Source organism: Pinus tabuliformis, chromosome 2_2, assembly GCF_031772625.1.
Source record: "Pinus tabuliformis cultivar Carrire ecotype Pingquan chromosome 2_2, CPIR1, whole genome shotgun sequence".
Lineage (NCBI taxonomy): Eukaryota > Viridiplantae > Streptophyta > Pinopsida > Pinales > Pinaceae > Pinus > Pinus tabuliformis.
This window is the reverse complement of record NC_142300.1, coordinates 648,964,734-648,983,873: the sequence shown is the minus strand read 5'-3', so window position 1 is coordinate 648,983,873 and position 19,140 is coordinate 648,964,734. Positions and strand designations below refer to the sequence as shown.

Genomic DNA, 19,140 nt, shown 5'->3' with positions numbered 1-19,140 from the left:
ATCCAAGAAGAGCAAGTGCGAAAATCTAACTTGCAACTAGGGCAACTAGGGCCAAACTTCACCTTGGACAACTCAGATGAGGAAGTTGATATTTTTATTGGATCCTCTCTCTGAGAGGTGTAGGATTGATCTAAAGATCATCCCATTCTGACATGTACAAATGGAATTATGAATTTATTTTGATTATGGACAAATTGTCAAGGTCGGCCAGCAAACTCATGTAGGCTCAGAAGCCCAACAATCACATCTATTCATCCTCAACGTTTGCATATAAATACATGATGCCTCCTCTTCATTTGGACAATGTGCGAATAAGATGATTTTACTATGAGAATGAGAGACATGCTTATATACCAAGCAGGTGTCTCTTCACGGGGAGTCATGTCTCATTTAGACATGCCTCTTCAACCTATTTACTAATTAACTAAAAATTATTTATGATTATTATCATTTACATTATTTTACATTATTTCCTATATATTTATTCATAAGATTGAATTTGTAGATCAACAACTAAAAGCTTAGTGTGCGTATCACTATTATATTCAAGTGATCTTTGCATCAGTCCCTTGCGGTCTAACCTCTCCATTAACTTTCATAATGACACACAACTCCACGATCAAATAAAAAATGAAGAGAGAGGCAGTGACAAGCTTTCTACTGGAGGGTTTCTAACTATGGAGGATCTCTGAAAATTTCCACAGGAGTGACACAGAACTAACCAGAGCAGGTATGCAAAAGCTTGGGACTGAATAGAATGGAATATTGGAAGCCTCTACCCACCCCAAAATCTCTTTCCCATTGAACTGGGCGTCATTTTAAGCTGCATAAATTCCAGGGATGTAGAGATGGAGGCATATTCTTCTTCAGGACTGTGCAGACACAGATATGACCGGCTCGTGTGTTTGGTAGCTAGGATGAACAGGTGCATTTCTGCAGGACAGTGTAAATGTGCAAGGAACGTTTCTCAGAGATGCTACAAAATTGGGCAGAAATCACAGCTAGAATTTAGCTGACAGGACATTCATGAAATGCAAAACTGATGACCAAACTGACATGCACAAAGAAGCCACAAATCCAGTGGCTCAAACTTGAGGAGGGCGGGAATTCGCCTGCTCTGATACCATGTGAAACATACACGCAAATGGATAGGCAAATTAATATAATTGTTGAATGCGTATTATTCACATTGATATACATTTTTATACAATGTCTAATAACCCTTGGTTTTCATATTCCAAGTGGTCTCTTGGACTCCAATGACTCTTCATATTCCACACCATAACCCTTAGCAGATTAGGTTCGCATTTGGAGAGCATGGGCATCAGCCAAATCTTGTAGGAGACTCTAAAAAGATTAATGGGCTTCCATCCCCCAATACTAAATAGTGCCCTGTGATGGATTCTTTAGAATCAACTTGATAACGTTTTGATTGAGAGAGGCTGCCCGATTGCCAGAGGAGAAGGCGTCATTGGCCATGCAATGAAGATCCTTACCATTAGTATCCCAAATTGCCTAGAAAATTCACACAACAGTTCATGAATGGGGGCTGACTTGTTATTCTTCTTAAGAGGTAAGGGTTTCAAAGTGTTCTTTCTGATACAGTCAAGAAGGCTATGTGAGTGCGTTACAAAGTGATAGCCACACATTATTTATTATCATTATTGTAGCTCTATTCATGGATGTTGAATTAATTTTGATCCTTGTAATTTCAACTTCTAGCTCCAAATTGCGTACATATGATGCTTTTGTCGGTGTGGTTAGAGCAGGTAGGCTGGCCAAGGAGACCACTAACAAAGGTAGAAGCAGCATTGAAAAACAGTTACATGGTAGCTTCCTTGCATTTGATCAGACAGTTACCGGATTCAGGTGCTTGATCTCTTTGTATGCTCTATTTAAGCATGTAAAATCCATTTTATTGAGTGAGGCCAATCTTACTGAAAATTCCTTTATGCTGCTTATCTTGCTAATGCTTTTTATTTTTACTGTATTCGTTGACTTCATTTGTAGACAACACTAGCATGTAAACAATCTTTTATTTAACAGATGGTGAGGAACAACGGGAACTTATAGGCATGGCTCGTGCCACTTCAGACCATGCATTCAATGCTACAATTTGGGATGTTCTAGTGGATCCTCGCTATCAGGTAATAAGTGTTTTGTGCAACCTTAATAGTTAAAAGAGAGACAATATTGAAATGCTGCTCAATGTGTTCTAATTTATGGATATAGGCAAATGAAGTCACTGAGGAGTTAAGATCACTATAAAGATAAAATGGCTCCCATTCTGCAAACTTGATGCATTTTCTGTAGAACTGCATTCTGTAATTTTCTGATCAATCCAAATGGGATAATTTCATCCAGGGTCAGGGACTTGGGAAGGCTCTAGTAGAGCAAATGATACGTGCATTGCTCAGAAGGGATATTGGCAATATAACCTTATTTGCTGATGCACAAGGTATATCCATGAAGTTTTTGAGAATCCATGATTTTTATTACATTGTGGTTGGTGTCAAACGACTGTTTTAGATGTTGAATGGAATGTAGTTTTAGTTTTATTTATGTCCATGCATGTTTAGGCAATCTCCCAAAAAAGAATCACTATTTTCTACTCTCGCACTATGGCAGGCATGCCTTCTATTTTTTAACTTGTTTACAAATTAAATTGTACAATTAATGTCATTTGAGGATGTATATATGGTCTAGTGTATGGGATTTGGTGTCTTGTATATCTTTGTTGCGTCAGCTTTTAGTTTTAGCATCGAGGACTTTTCATGACACTCCCACAGTTTTGTAGCCATTGATTGTACTCTCTAGTCTCAGTGACCTATTCCTTGGTAGTTTATGGGCATGAAATAATACCCTATATTATAACCACCAGAAAAATTTATATGTATGAATATGATGCTTCAATATGGCATAGAAGGCAGAAGACATTAAGGTGACTTTTGAAAATCAAGTAGAAGCCTAGTAGTCGTATGCAATAAAAGTTAAACAATGGGGCAATCCCTCAAAATTTGCTAGTTTGAGCCTCCTACATTTGACATGCATAAAAGGAATTGGCTATTCACCTTCATTGATCCTTCTTTTTAGCTTCTCTCTACCTGCCAAATCAACCATATGGCTAATACCTATGTGTTGGTCACATGATGAGTGCCTGATGGGTACCATAATGAGACATAAAGCTCACTTGAAAAACTATGAACTTTGCTGGCTGAAATGAAGGAATTTTTTTGACAAATCATTTGGTTTGTTAGTAACATGATAGCTTTAAACATCCTCTCAGGTTGCATTTTATGGTTCTTTACCTGTATCCATGCCATTCATGCCATATACACTTTTGATTGCAAATCTTGTGCATTCTGTATGCCATTTATTTCAGAGCTTCTATTTTTCATGCCGTTTTCTCTGTATATCACTGGTCTGAGATATTAGAAATCCTTTGTACCCATTTCATAGTTCTCCATTTACTAGAAGTACAGGATGTGAATTTCTGCTTTTCAAATAATAGTTTTGAGAATTTCTTTATTCATCCATTCCTCTGTCATTTTTTGTAAGTTTAGGCTTTTCGTAATATATTGAAAATGCAATTACGTTTGTAATCAATACTGTAAAACTTTACTAAAGTTTACGATAGTTCATTCATGAATTGAGAATTTCTTTATTCATCCATTCCTCGTTTTGTCATTTTTTGTTAGTTTAGGCTTTTCTTAATATATTGAAAATGCAATTACGTTTGTAATCAACAGTTTAAAACTTTACTAATGTATGCCTATTCTTTTTGACAGTAGTAGATTTTTATCAGAATTTAGGGTTCGAGGCTGACCCAGAAGGAATCAAGGGCATGTTTTGGTATCCAAAGTTTTAGCTTCTGTTGTATAGTTATATTAATCTTACAGCGGACTAAATTTTGAGGATCACTTGTAAGTATAAGTCCAAATGCAGGTTTCAATAGTTGAAACTGCTGTATCTTTCCATTGCATTCTTATCATTCAATAGATATCATTGATTTTATAGCAATATTAGCCAGAGTTGTAATATTGTGTGTAACAGCTCTGAGCCATGGATTTTAGATGATACTTTCTTTGTCACATTAAAGGCCATGGGCTTAAGCTATATGACACTTAAAAACATGTACAGGTTTCCAAAACATGGACAACATGGAAATGTAGTACCCCCAAAAATTGTATGAAATGGGGAAACATGGTTTTTAAAGAATATACACACAAACACACACAGACACACAGGCATATATGATGGAAAATTATATTGAAAATTATCAATGAAATGATCAGGAGAACTAAAATAATAGACATAAAACACATCAAGTCACTTGTGCCAAAATACCTGCGTTTAGTGGTAGATGGTGGAAGCAAAGATGATTTATTCTTGCAAATGAATTCTCCACTCAAGGGGTACAATGCCCCATTTTTAATGAATGTTGAAACTGGGAAAACACTATTAAAATATGCCGGTGGATGGAAATCACCCGAATTTCTATTTTCTGTGTGATGTCTTATGGGTTTGATTCCATCACAAAAATGCCCTGAAATTGGTTCCCATTAATGTTAATCTTTATGTTAATCAAGACCATTAATGCTAAGAATCAATATAAAAAGATATATTCAATTCCAAATGAGTATTTTAAGACTGTAATATCACCGCAAGTGTGCACTGTGTTGATAAATGTAACTAGTATCGTCTTTATAATTATATTTGAGTCCTGATGTAATGTATTTGTCAAAAGAAAAAATTATTATAAAAGAAATTCATTTACAAGCATGGGTTTCATGCTTTGCTTATTTTGTTTCTAGGTCAAAGCCTCCATTGAAGGCTTCTAGGGTTTGTGTCATCTATCATTGCCTTTGTCATTATGTAATAGACCCTTTGTAATGTCAAGAAATAAATTTATTTTTGAGTCTAAAGTGTCATTTATGCCTCCTCCACCAAGTTGGTCTGCTCTCCAGTCAAGGTGGCCTCATTGAAGGAATTCGACCTTACAGAATGACTATAAAAGCAGTGCTATTTGACCTTTGTAATGTTCCCAATTTTTCTGCATGCAAAATCACTTAGGAGTTTTGTAATTTTGGAAATAATTAACAAGGAGACTTTATTAAAGGAGAAAGGATGATATTTCCTAGGCAAGTTGGATGTCACTTTTAACTTTATAAAGTGGAGTATCATAAAGTGACTATAAAAGTGAATTTAATAAAAAGAAAAAAAAATAATAAAGAGAGAAAAGGGAAGGTGAAGATGAAAAGACAAAAGGGAAGACGAAGATGAAAAGACAATCCTAAATTCATTAAAGAAAGGAATTGAGGAAACTCTAATTCATTCGTGCATTGTGTGAGTTTGAAAAGAGAGCTCTTGGAGAGAGTTGGAAGAGGAAGTTGAGGGCTTTGGAGCCCTAGCTTCCATAGCGGACTTGGTGTTGCAACGAGACCCCCTAGTCTGAGAGTGAAGTCACTCAAATTTCACCGTAGAGCTTCAATGGAGAATGAGATTTGCAAGAAAAACTCAGGTATCCAAGTTCTATCTGTTGATTTTAATAGTTATTTGGTATTTTCTATATCTCTTTTGCAGATGGGGAAGCTACCAGAAAATCTGAATCAAAGGCAACACTATGGGAAAACATTCCCTCCATTCTGTCATTCAAGCCATTAAGGAAAGGGAGTACGAGAGGATAGATGTGCACAAGGAATGCGCTTTTGTCATAATAATTCCAGTTTCCTTAATTTTGGAAGAGCGAGTTCCTTCTTTCTTCACCAGTTTGAAGGCTAGGAGCAAGGTGGCACGATTATACTTCTGTGGAGGCCGAGTTCTATACATTATGTTGTTGGGACAGAAACATAGTTCACAGAACCGAGTTTCATTGCTTATTTAGCTGTGTATTGGTGACAAACAAGTGAAATAGTTGTGGGGCCTGCCTAATGTCATAATAAAGCCATGTAGACATCTTCTGGGGCTGCGAATTGAAATATGGGCGAAGTATATACACCGTGGAGCCCAACCACACTCAAGGTAGGGTCGTGTTGCTGACTGTTGAGTGTGCCAAGCAGTTTGTCTTCTTTTGAACGTGAACACCTTCCAGATCAATCTATGGGTATTGTAGAAATGATGTGTATGGTTTGAGTGGTCCGATTCATTTTTGTTGGGGGCGACAAATGGTTCTATCACCAATGTCCCAAGTAATTGGAGCAAAGGGGTGGAGGCATTGTACAGGTGGGGACCACAAATAACAACTACTGGATCATAAATTTATTTGAGGGCCCACGTTACCCTAATAACTATTGGATCATAAATTTATTTGAGGGCCCACGTTACCCATCTCTCACTGCTGAACGTACCTATGGAAGTTTTATATATTTCACGTTGTTGTATTTACTCTGGTTGGAAAAGGTGTTATCTGCTGCTGCAAATATTCGCTGGGACCCATTCAAGCTACTACAGGAGACCAAGTTCCACTATATCCTCAATTGATGTATTTCTGAGATTAAATATTAGTAGAAATTATATGCATTGGCCACTCATTGTAAAGATAATATATGTTCCAACACCTTTTAAGTGTTTTTGAATTAAATAAAATAATCAGTGGTTGGGAATAAGTTGGATTCTCCTGGTATTTATGACTGTATTTCTCACTGAAAAAAATAGAAATTAAACTTGGTTGCTACAACAACACATTTTAAAGGGACTGTCATAACACCATCTACACAGTTAGCAACACAAACCTAGAAAAACTATGAATATCTCGGGAAATTTATAGTCATAATCTTACAGTGATATCAAAGACTTAATCGTGGCTCAACCTGTGGGAAACCCTCCATTTTATGACACCATAGCATGACTCTGGCCAGTTATGGGTGATATCAAGGAGAAAATTTCCAGGACCGAAATTAAAGGTTAAAGGTAACTAAGAGAAATGCTTCCCACTCAAAAGTTCGAAAATAACAGTCAAGCTTTCACTAAAGTGACAAAAAATATAGAGGCTTGGGTCTGGTCAAAGAAAGCAAGAAAGGAAAAGGAAGGTCGCAGACTCAAAGATAAATCAGTGGCCACAAACCCGAAAGAATGTGGAGAAGGATATGAAGTTGGCCTCCCAGAGATCATCCTCAAGATGGTGATGAAGCACTATGCAAGCCCATAGATGATTCTTTGACAAACAATAGAGAAACATAAAAGATCAAATTTCGCCAGGAAAATGCTGATTTAGTTTGTCAACCATTTGTTCATGTATGGGATGTGGATGGCACTAATGTTGAAGATTGCTCCATCATTGTCGAAGAAATTATTACAATTCCACTACAGAATGACAGGACACTTGCCCAAAGATTAAAGGACAAAACTATGAAAGAGGCTTTTTCCAATTCTTGTACCGTTGGCAGTTACATGAGCAGAATTGGAATGATAGACAATGCCAGAATTGGCCTAGCAGTAAATTAATTATTGTCTACTGATGTCTATAACATTGGGCCTCAGGTATCATGGGAAGCCTCATGGATCATATTCTTTTATTTACAAATGAACCACTTCTATCATATGCAGCAGAAGAAGAAGCACTCAAATTCAAGCCTGAGAAGGGCCTGCAGCTTTTGGGCTTTACAAATGCATCAAACATTCTGAGGCACTATTATATGAGAGATACAAATATTCTTATCGCAACGACAGGTAATACCGTGGCCATTTTTACAGTGGCTAAGGCAATGCAAACAACAAAGAATGTTTCCATTTTGCGTGCATGTGGAGGAAAGGACAATCAAATGTTGTTCTTGGTATTTTGACCCCCAACATATCTAACACAAGCAATGTTATGCTTGACTTGGTGCCCCCTAGAAGAGAGGAGGCAATGGAACTGGAGCTAACATTGAATCCTATTGTAGAGAAACTCTATATTTTTCTTCATTTAAAATCAAGAAGATCAGATGATGATGTGCCTCCGATTGACTATGTTGTTAAGAGGATAATTGAGCATGATCTAGAGCTGTTTGCTAAAAAAGAACTTAAAAGGTTTGTAGCCTATTCCAATTGAAAAAGAATCAAAAGACAAAGGAGGTCTCCAATAGATTTTGGAGGGACAAATCATTATTATCTGAAGAACCAATAGGGAAAGATGCAGGAGATAATGTGCACAGTGGCATCTCCTTCAACAATCTTGTAATAAGGAAGCAGATCAAGTTGGAAGATTGACACCGGTTGCAGATTTTGAGATTTTGAGGTTATGCCGGCATGTAGAAACAGTGATGAATGGGTTCCCAAGGCTATTAATGAAAAGAACAAACTTATAATTGATCTATTAGATTCTTCTTACAAAGGAAACACGTACCATAACATGATGGATTGCTTAGCAACACTATGAACTGGATGGGTACAACAAAAGGAGGCATTGGAATTCAATAATTTCATGCATGTGTTAGCAAATAGGTGCCAAGGTAAAAGACGAATGAGTTGTGGGAATTTCTTGTTCCCAAGAATTTCAGTTTGATAAACAAGGACGAAGTGTGAAAAAATTATGCTGCAGTGATTGATTTATTTCTCCTACTTATTTACACTAATAAGTTATTTACCAATGCTTCAGTAAATATCAAAATAAATTCAGCTGCAGACCTCACAAATTATGAACTGAGAAAAGCAAGAGTCAGAGAATCACCAGCACATGAACAATCACATTGAGACACTTGTTTTTGGACAATAGTCCTCGAAAAAACCAATGCGGGAAAATCAGTGCAACATATATGAGGGTTTCTATTATTGGCAGTAAATTTCTGAATACAATCTAGATGCCCTAGAGAGATGGCAATCCACTTAGAGAAGATGACTGATAGAAAAATAGAGAAATGGCATTGCATCAATAATTCTTTGGTGCATCAAGGAGTTGACACTTCACTGACGGATGAAAACAAGGAATTTGAACATAGGAACCATGGAGATATTGGTTACGTCACTGAAAACATTAAAGATTTAAAGATCAAAGGCACCATTGAGCATAACATCATAAAAAACCAGAGAGATGTAGAAGGTAATAGGGGTGTTTTGCCTAACATGTTGATGGTTGAACAAAAGGGCCATTTGAAACTGGTCAACCTTCCTTTTGCAGATACTTCGATGAATGTTGATAGAACAACTACTCCAGTAGGTAGAATGGGTTCATCAATACAAGAAATTATTGAGCAGATGGGGTTCAGTTGTGCAAAGGCATTCAACAGGTGGATTTGGGATCTTGGCATAGATATGTAGATTCTGGATCATTTATAACTAGAGTTTCCCAGGTATGTGCGGGATCTAGGAATACAGTGCCAATTGTTTGAGGACAAGCAATTTTTGGTGGGGGTCTAGGGGAGGGGAAGGGAGGGGAAGGGGGGAGGGGGGTGGGGAGGCGAGGGGGCAAGGCGTCTGTAATGTTCCCAAATTTTGTGCATGCAAAATCACTTAGGAGTTTTGTAATTTTGGAAATAATTAACAAGGAGACTTTATTAAAGAAGGAGAAAGGATGATATTTCCTAGGCAAGATGGATGTCACTTTAACTTTATAAAGTGGAGTATCATAAAGTGACTATAAAAGTGAATTTAATAAAAAGAAAAAAAATAATAAACAGAGAAAGGGAAGGTGAAGATGAAAAGACAAAAGGAAAGGCGATGAAAAGACTGCTAAACTCATTAAAGAAGGGAATTGAGGAGACTCTAATTCATTCATGCATTGTGTGAGTTTGAAGAGAGAGCTCTTGGAGAGTGTTGGAAGAGGAAGCTAAGGGTGTTGGAGCCCTAGTTGCCATAACAGACTTCAGTGTTGCAATGAGACCCCCTAGTCTGAGAGTGAAGTCACTTAGATTTCACCGTAGAGCTTCAGTGGAGAACGAGATTTGCAAGAAAAAATGAGGTATCCAAGTTCTATTTGTTGATTTAAAAAGTTATTTGGTATTTTCTATATCTCTTTTGCAGATGGGGAAGCTACCCGAAAATCTGAATCAAAGGCAACACTATGGGAAGACATTCCCTCCATTATGTCATTCAAGCCATTAAGGAAAGGGAGTACGAGAGGATAGATGTGCACAAGGAATGAGCTTCTGTCATAATAACTTGAGTTTCCTTAATTCTGGAAGAGCAAGTTCCTTCTTTATTCACCAGTTTGAAGACTAGGCGCAAGGTAGCACAATTGTACTTCTGTGGAGGGCGAGTTCTATACATTATGTTGTTGGGACAGAAACATAGTTCACAGAACCGAGTTTCATTGCTTCTTGAGCTGCTTATTGGTGACAAACATGAGTGAAATAGTTGTGGGGCCTGCCTAATGTCATAATAAAGTCGTGTAGACATCTTCCGGGGCTACGAATTGAAATCTGGGCAGAGTATATACACCGTGGAGCCCAACCACACTCAAGGTAGGGTCGTGTTGATCACTATTGAGCGTGCCAAGCAGTTTGTCTTCTTTTAAACGTGAACACCTTCTAGAACAATCTATGTGTATTGTAGAAAGGATGTGTAGGCTTGGAGTGGTCTGATTCATTTTTGTTGGGGGTGACAAAGGGTTCTATCATCAATGTCCCAAGTAATTGGAGCAAAGCGGTGGAGGTGTTGTACAGGTGGGGACCACGAACAATAACTGTTGGATTATAAATTGATTTGAGGGCCCACGTTACCCATCTCTCACTGTTGAACATACCTGTGGAAGTTTTATATATTTCACGTGTTGTATTTATTGTGGTTGGAAAGCATGTTATCTGTTGTTGCAAATGTTCTCTGGGACCCATTTGAGCCACCACAGCAGACCCGATTCCACTACATCCTCAATTGATGTATTTATGAGATTAAATATTAGTAGAAATTATATGCATTGGCCACTCATTCTAAAGATAATATATGTTCCAACACCTTTAAGTGCTTCTTAAATGAAATAAAATAATCAGTGGTTGGGAATAAGTTGGATTCTCCTGGTATTTATCACTGAGAAAAAAGTAGAAATTAAACTTGGTTGCTACAACAACACATTTTAAAGGGATTATCATCACACCATCCACACAGTTAGCAACACATACCCATAAAAACTCTGAATATCTTGGAAAATTTATAGTCAGAATCTTACAACCTCTTTTGGACATCCATCAAGAAAGTTTCGATCTGCAGTTGCAGGAGGAGAAAAGAAGTGTGAAATACCTAGAAGAGGTAGAAGAAACCCTAGTGAAGGAACGAGGATCCCTAGCGAAGTCAAGAAGTTGTTTTCCTCTTGTTTCTGGCTCACATGTGTGAGTTTCTGGGTTGCAGAAAAAGAGCTGAAGTTGCAGGTCTACAATAGGGTCGAGATCTAAGGTTGTTGCGGGGTTGAAGCAGTTTAACATGAGTTGAATTTTGGTGTTTGGCTAATCATCTTGGGAGGCTGACTTGGTGGGCTAAAGGAGGTCTTTTGGTCTAGTCAAAGGTCTTGGATATCTCATTTGGTTTGGTTCTAAGGAAAATAAGAGAATTTTTAGGTTTTCCCCTAGAGGAGGGGTTTTAGCCTTGGTTGAGAGGCTATATCTTGTGTCCCTATTGTGTTGTTCCTCATATTTTGTTTTGATAGTTGCTTGATGGCAAGAAGATAAAAGAAGACGTACACGAATCTAATAAAGATCACCAAGTAATCACAAGTAGTTATCAAGTTAGAGGAAATCTTTCTGATTTTCTAACATGGTATCAAAGCTAAGGTGACGGAGAAGGTAAAAAGGCAGCTAGTAAGATCAGAAAGCTCTCATCATCATAAGGAAAGAAGAAGTTGTCAAGAAGATCATAAGAAGAAGAGATGTCTATTCAATAAAAGGAAGGAAGTCTTGATGGGAATTAAAGGTTTCAAGTGAGTACATATATGGCCTCATCAATGATATCTGAGAACAAGCTTCAAGGAGCATCTAACTATAGAGCTTGGAAAACAAGGATGGACCTCATCCTTGTTAAGAATAAAGTATTGGAATTTGTTCAAGGAAAAGTCAAGGAACCTGCAAATGAAGCTGGAAAGGGAAAATACGAGGAGATTGATATTCTTGCCACAAACTTAATTGTGGATGGAGTCGTAGACAATTTGATTCCCTACATATCCACTCTAGACTCCTCAATAAATATGTATGCCCCCCTCTCTACGCTGTTTATGATCAAGAGTATTGGGTAAGTGGCAAGCCTAAGGAATGAGATGAGAGTAGTTAATATGACAAAGGATGATACAATGCCTTCCTATTTTGTAAGAATTTCTCCTATAAAGGATGAACTTCAAGAAATTGATGAGATAGTCCCAAAGAAAGAACTTGTAATTGTTGCCTTTCCAGGACTTCCAAAATCTTGGAATGAATTTGTAGTAGGAATTAGTAGTTGGAAGAACTCTCCATACTTCAAAGAGGTGGTTTGCCTGTATACAAGAAGAAGCTCATTTATCCATGATAAAAGGTAAACAAGAAACTGAAGAAAGCACCTCAAATGCCTACTGTGCTCATGTCAAGAAGAAAGGACGATTTAAGAAGCTCAAAGAGCCAAAGGAGAAAATTAATCTATGTTAAATTTTGCAACTAGGGCCAAACTCCACCTTGGACAACTCATATAATACAATTGATGTTGAGCATGATGGAAGGAGGAAGTTGTAAAAAATTTGATGACAATATTAATTAGTATATGATCTTGTTGCAATGAGAAGTAAGAAGGAATAATGATTCGAAGGTTGAAGTTCTCCGATAACATTGTTAGCACTCCAGGAAACTCTCCTAGGTTGTAGCTCGGAGATCCCTGGTAACATATAAAATCAACTTATTGTTGTAGAAATCGATTGGAAGGGATGATGGTTTGGTTCAAGCCAGATAACCACTTCTACTCTGTTTTTACTCCAGACATGTATGAACACCCTCAGACTACAAGGCTTTAGACCACCAATGCTTAACAATTTAGGGAAATAGGTGAATATGGAGAATACTAACCACACCAGCAGATGCACACAACCATGTGATGGCCAACTGCAACTAGTAAAGAAACTTGCAAATCTAATATATCAAGGCAAAAGTAGAATGACAACTCCTTGGCCTTAGATACAGAAGAAACCTGGGTGACCTATTCTACAACACATCCAATTTACTAATACAGAGATAAGATGACAATTATCTAGCATTAGGCATAGAAGATATTATGAATAAAACATTCTAGGTACAAGTTTAGAACATGAAAGAAATGGACAGTGAGCATGTAACAACAAAAGAAGCTTGCATTGCTAAAAATGAAGATGAGACGCTGCAAGTTACAGAGTGTCTTCAGTCTCCAGAAGTTGAACCTTACATCAAATGCCAACCCTGATTACATCTTTGTTTTGGCTATTTATAATTTAACATTACGCTAGTCTTAGCTGTTTAGGGATGGAGGGGTCTTAATTGACCACCAACCACCATTAATTGCCCGATAGCGTCTTTGAACGCAGTTGCTTCCTCCTTGGTGAAAACCTGAGCAATTCTGGTACTGTGCTGCCCTTTAGGTGGTTGGATTGATCATGGCAGTGGAGCTCCATGACTGTTAAATTCGGTTGCTGAGTCGTGCTGTGTCCTCTCTGCCTTCGACCATACTCTTTCTTCAATTCTGTTTTAGGGTCAGATTGTCACCAGACTAACAGAGTCGATTGTCTTATCCGTTGGGTAATTCACTGGACGTGGGGTATGGAATGCCTGAGCAAATGAACGGTTAGGATGATCGTGAATGGGGACCGTCGGATCAGGGAGATGTATGGCGGAGATCATTTGGCGGAGGCTAGCGATTGTGATGAGAGCGGGATGTGTCTGGGCTATTCGATCTTGAGTGGGTAGATCAGACGGTTATTAGGCGATGAAGATGTGTGGGCGATAACAGGCGGGGTGGTTTAATCTGGGTGGTAACGATTTTCATCGCGTGGGTTTTGGCGGTAAGTGGTAAGTGTCAGAAGTTGCGCGATTCCATTCAACCGCTGCCACGTAGCGGCGGAGGAGAGAGAGAAACCGCCCATATCGCACGTGTATTGTCCGTGCTAGTTGCCCGTGCGATATGAGCGAGGGCCGTTAGATCTGGCGGGGGTGATCTGACGGTGGAGGCCGATCAGGCAGGTTGCCTTTATCGGGGGGAACGTGGGCCGTTGGATTGGTGGGAGAAGATCAATGGCGGAGGGAAGGCGGGATGAGTTATGAGCGCGTAAAGGCATATGGTAGGGTTTTATGGGTGCTTTGGTCTTTTCCGCTTGGGGCTAAGGCCAAAAAGGGGAGTTTTGTCGGGGTTAGAGGTTAATTTAGGAAATGGGAAGGGTAAATGTTAAGTTGGAAACTAGGGCCAAACTCCATGTGGGTCAACTTATTTATGGTAGTTGATATTTTTATTGGATCCCTCTCGTTGAGAGGTGTAGGATTGATCCAAAGATCATCCGATTCTGATAAGTATTTATGGAGATATGAATTTATTTTGATTATGTAATTATTATCAAGCCGACGAACTCTTATGTAGGCTCTAGAAGCCCAAACGTCATGCCTATACAACCTATACGTTTTTGGTATAAATAGATGAGGATTTGATGTCATTTGGATACACATTCTTGAGTGATCTCCTCCTCTCCATGTCTTGGGTTTTTGGAGTAGGAGAGAGACACCAAGAGTAATACGCTGGCCTACAAGACTTGGAGAAGAAACGCAATAAACAGAGCCCTAAATTACAGTCATATATGGAACCCGCAATCTATACGGGAAATGCAGTCAGGTATGGAAATACACACATCAATGAAGAAAAGTAATACGTTGTTCTTAGAAAACCTAGCTACAGTTCATGAAGAGATACACATCAACGTAGTCATGATATACGCTATCCAGAAAACGGATATACACGCAGGCCCTAATCTATAGTGGATCTGGCAGCGTGGTTACACACAACACTTATACACAGTTTATGAAGAGATACGTGAGTTCATATATACGTTGGGGTGATATGATGTATGTATATGCTGGTCAATGGATAGTGATATGCTGTGACCTATCCATAACAATATATTTATATACGTAGGCAAACAACGCAACAAGACATATATATATCCGCAGGCGATGGAAACATATATATACATAACAATAGAGAAGATCTTTACTTGCTGGTCATACGCTGTTCAATCAGAGATATATACACTGCTCATGGAACGCAAGTCATGGTGATAGTTACATGCAGTTCAATGCAGTCATGGAATGTTGTTCATGAGGCACTTATAAGCGGTCATAAAGGGGAGCCACAATCAAGGCATGAAGTTGTATTAAGGAGCCACAATTAGTTGCAGTCAGTAAAGGGAGAAGCCACAGTGAACCGCACTGAGACACAGTCATAAAGAGGGAACTCGCAGGAGCCACAGTCACAAAGAAAGGAGCCGCAGTAGGGTTTGACTGCACCTAGTTTGGGTTTAAGGTGCAGTCACAAACTCATGAAGCAGTGGATGGTGTCACCGCAGTGATAACAGTCTCAGTGATAAGTACAATGGCTCAAGCACTTGTGGTTAAATAGAAGTATAGTAATATGAAACCTCAGTGAGAACTGTAACCTATTGTCTCTCGATGGGTATCATGATCCTAGAGACAATCCCAGCATAAGAAGGAACACGGTCTTAGTGGACTTATCTCTCAATAGCCCCTGTACATATAGAAGAAACAATGAGGATCTCTGTGATGATGTAATAGCTTCAATGGTGCTGCAATGAGGATAACCCCAACAACAACAAAAAGGAGGATTGATATCTTGGTCTTGGAGAGGCACAACGTGTATGGTATAGATCATGGATATAAAGGACAACATGATGATGGATAAGATCGTGGACATGGGCAACATGATGATAATCATGATTAGTGCAGCATGGTGCATTATGTAGTGGTACAACATGAGAACCAGATGCAACACGATGACAGGTGAAGGAGTCACCTTGGAGAGTCAGTTGAAGCAGAATGTCTTCAACTAATCTCATCGTTATACAAAATACAAAATGATCTATACTAGATCTAGATAAGTCAAAGTGTTGACTTCTATCGTAAATGTACTATCTCTCTCTTTCTTTCTCTACTGAACTTTGAAGAACATAAAAGAAGAATTGATCAAGGGTTTCCCCACATTGTGGAGTTTGTCCCTGGCTCGCGCCACATCTTGTGTCCTCTTGTCTTGGCTTGTATTCTGTGACTTATATTTATGTTCTATCTGCAGTTTATCTTAATGCTAATGTGATTGCTAACTGTGAAAATTTAAATAAATTGCTCTAGCATGGAACATACCTAAAACTAACATGGTATCAGAGCTGAGGCGAAGACAATGTCCAAGCAAGAGTGAAAGAGCAATCACCAAAGACAGTTAGGACAAGGCAGAAGGATCAATGGGTTCCTCATAATTCACCTAGAGTGAAGTTGAAGCAAAGAATGTTATTAGAATGATGCAGCGGCCCTTATACAAAGGAGTGTCCAAATGGCAGAGATGCAGGTCATCAAGGACACGGTCGACCCTTCAAGGAAGCAGGGAACCCCAGGAATGGAAGTCGAAGGTTTTAAGGTGGCATTCGTTGATGGAAAGGTATGCGTTTTAAATTAGAATTTTCAAAGCTGCTTTTGAGTTCAGGGTTGTATTAAGTTACAGGAAGTCCATTGGAGATCATGTCCATTGACACATAGCACCGGAGGTCTGTGAGTCAGATGGTGACAGGGAAGCCTGAATTCAAAAAGAGCATGAAAGTACATGTCTAAGATGTACTGAAGGAAAATATTACAAGGGGACCATCCCCCTCATGTAGCAAGTCCACATGTTTGAAACAACCCATGGAGTTTGAGATTCATGAACGAGAATCTCATGTATGCAGGTGGAAGAAAGCCCTCTATGGCTTGAAGCAAAACACCCCGGGCATAGTATGAGAGGACTGATAGTTGTTTGATGAAGCTGAGATTCACTGAGTGAAACTGATCCAAACCATTATCTGAAGGCTATGGATGATAGACTTCTCATACCGACATCTTATGCGGATGAACTATTTTTGACAGTTATAGACCCTCTCATTTGCAGAAGTAAAAGGGAGTTGGATTCCGGACATATGTTTTGCAAGGAGCTCATATTTGGTTGAGCCTCACCAGATTGGTGCCAAGAATCTTCTGAGATGTCTTCAGGGCACAATCTCTCATGGATTGAGATACATTGTCAGAAATATGAAACTGCATGATTATTCGAATATTGATTGGGCAGGTAGTGTGGAGGATCACTGGAGCACTTCTTAGTGCTATTTCTCTTTGGATTATGCTTCGATATCATGGATGAGCAGGAAGCAGAAGTCGGTTATCATAAGCACCACCGAGACCGGATACATATCTACGAGTATGATCTTGTAAGAAGCTGCCTGGTGGGGGAAGCTCTTTAGTGCGCTGTTTGTACACATACCACTGTGATTCTCTGTAACAACTAGAGGTGGGATTCGATTATTGAGGAATCCCGTATTCGTCGATTGCTCCAGCAGATAGACATCAGATACTACCTTATCTGGGATATGGCAAGTCGATGAGCAAGGAGGCTCCATCGCATTAAGATGATGTACAGGTCGATACACTTTGTCAAAGCCCAAGGGAAAGATCAAATTTGTGATTTTCCCAAATGACTTGGAGTCGTCAAGAACCCTTGTACAAGGGTCCTACATGTTGCATACATTAAGCTCTGGGAGCTCTGGGGGCTTGCAGTTCTTCCTGGAGCAACATACAACCACAGGGTGACTCACCCTCCCTTGGTGGTGTGCACTGGAACAAGATGATTCACCCTCTTGTGGAATAAGATGATTCGCTCTCTTGTGGAATAGGATGATTTGCTCTCCTGTGTAGTAGGATGATTAGTTCTCATCTGAGGCCTGGATGATGTGTTCTCCATGGCGATTGTAGCAGGATGATTAGTTCTCCTGCGAGGTCTAAATGATGTGTTCTCCATGACAAATGTAGCAGGATGATTAGTTCTCCTGTGAGTTCTGGATGATGTGTTCTCCATGAAAAATGTAACAGGATGATTAGTTCTCCTGTGAGGCTTGGATGATGTGTTCTCCATGGCGATTGTAGCAGGATGATTAGTTCTCCTGTGAGGTCTAGATGATGTGTTCTCCATGACAAATGTAGCAGGATGATTAGTTCTTTTGTGAGGCCTGGATGATGTGTTCTCCATGGCGATTGTAGCAGGATGATTAGTTCTCCTATGAGGACGGGATTGATTAAGTTCTCTTGTCAAGGCATCTTACCCATGCAGTCTGGGACGCATGGGAAGTACCTCTCATCTGATCAACGAGCAGGGAATTGAGGATAGGGACCATAGTAGTACCGATGGATGCATTGTGGTATCTATTGTACTCCTTATGCTAGGATGACCTTCATTGATCTGGGATCAATGGACTGGTCTGGGACCAGTGGTAGGAGTTGTACCTCCTATGACATTGACTTCGGGTCGGTTGAGACTGGTCTAGGACTAGTGGTACATACTCTGAGACTGACTTTATGTTAGTGCAGGACTGGTCTTGGACCAGTGAGAGTGGTACATAGGTCTGGGACCAGTGGTACACTCTCTGAGCTTGCGATATTGGTTTGGGACCAGTGGTAGGAGTGGTACCCACTATGATGCTGACTTTGGGTCGGTTGAGACTGGTCTGGGACCAGTGGTACACACTCTGAGACTGACTTTGGGTCAGTGGAGAATGGTATGAGACATTCTCGATCAATTCTTCTTCTTCATAGTTCAGCAGAGCTAAGCAGAGCAGAGCCAGCAAAGCTGAGTTGAGCATAGCAGAGCCAGCAGAGCTGAGCAGAGCAGAGCAGAGCCAACAGAGTTGAGTAGAGTAGAGCAGAGCCAGAAGAGCTGAGTAGAGCTGAGCAGAGCTGGGCAGAGCAGTGCAAGGCACTGATGACAGAGATAGTATAGTTAGACATATAGAACAACGGATGGAGTTCTCCCTAGTTGAGAGGGAGTGTTAAATTGGCAACTAGGGCCAAACTCCATGTGTCAACTAATTTATGGTAGCTGATATTTTTATTGGATCCCTCTTGTCGAGAGGTGTAGGATTGATCCAAATATCATCCGATTCCGATAAGTATTTATGGAGATATGAATTTATTTTGATTATGTATTTATTATCAAGCCGACCAGCTCTTATGTAGGCTC

At 39.4% G+C, this 19,140-nt stretch overlaps 1 protein-coding gene across 1 annotated transcript in view; it reads left to right on the top strand.

Moving 5' to 3' along the window:
• Positions 1 to 4,133, top strand: part of NSI (nuclear shuttle interacting) — a 264,085-nt gene extending 259,952 nt beyond the window's left edge. Inside the window, exons 5-8 of the mRNA XM_089405066.1 lie at positions 1,770 to 1,869; positions 2,047 to 2,147; positions 2,365 to 2,458; positions 3,789 to 4,133. Coding sequence (XP_089261192.1) covers positions 1,770 to 1,869; positions 2,047 to 2,147; positions 2,365 to 2,458; positions 3,789 to 3,868 — 375 coding nt within the window. The 3' untranslated portion in view covers positions 3,869 to 4,133. The remainder of the gene's footprint in view (positions 1 to 1,769; positions 1,870 to 2,046; positions 2,148 to 2,364; positions 2,459 to 3,788) is intronic.
• Positions 4,134 to 19,140: the final 15,007 nt, after the last annotated feature.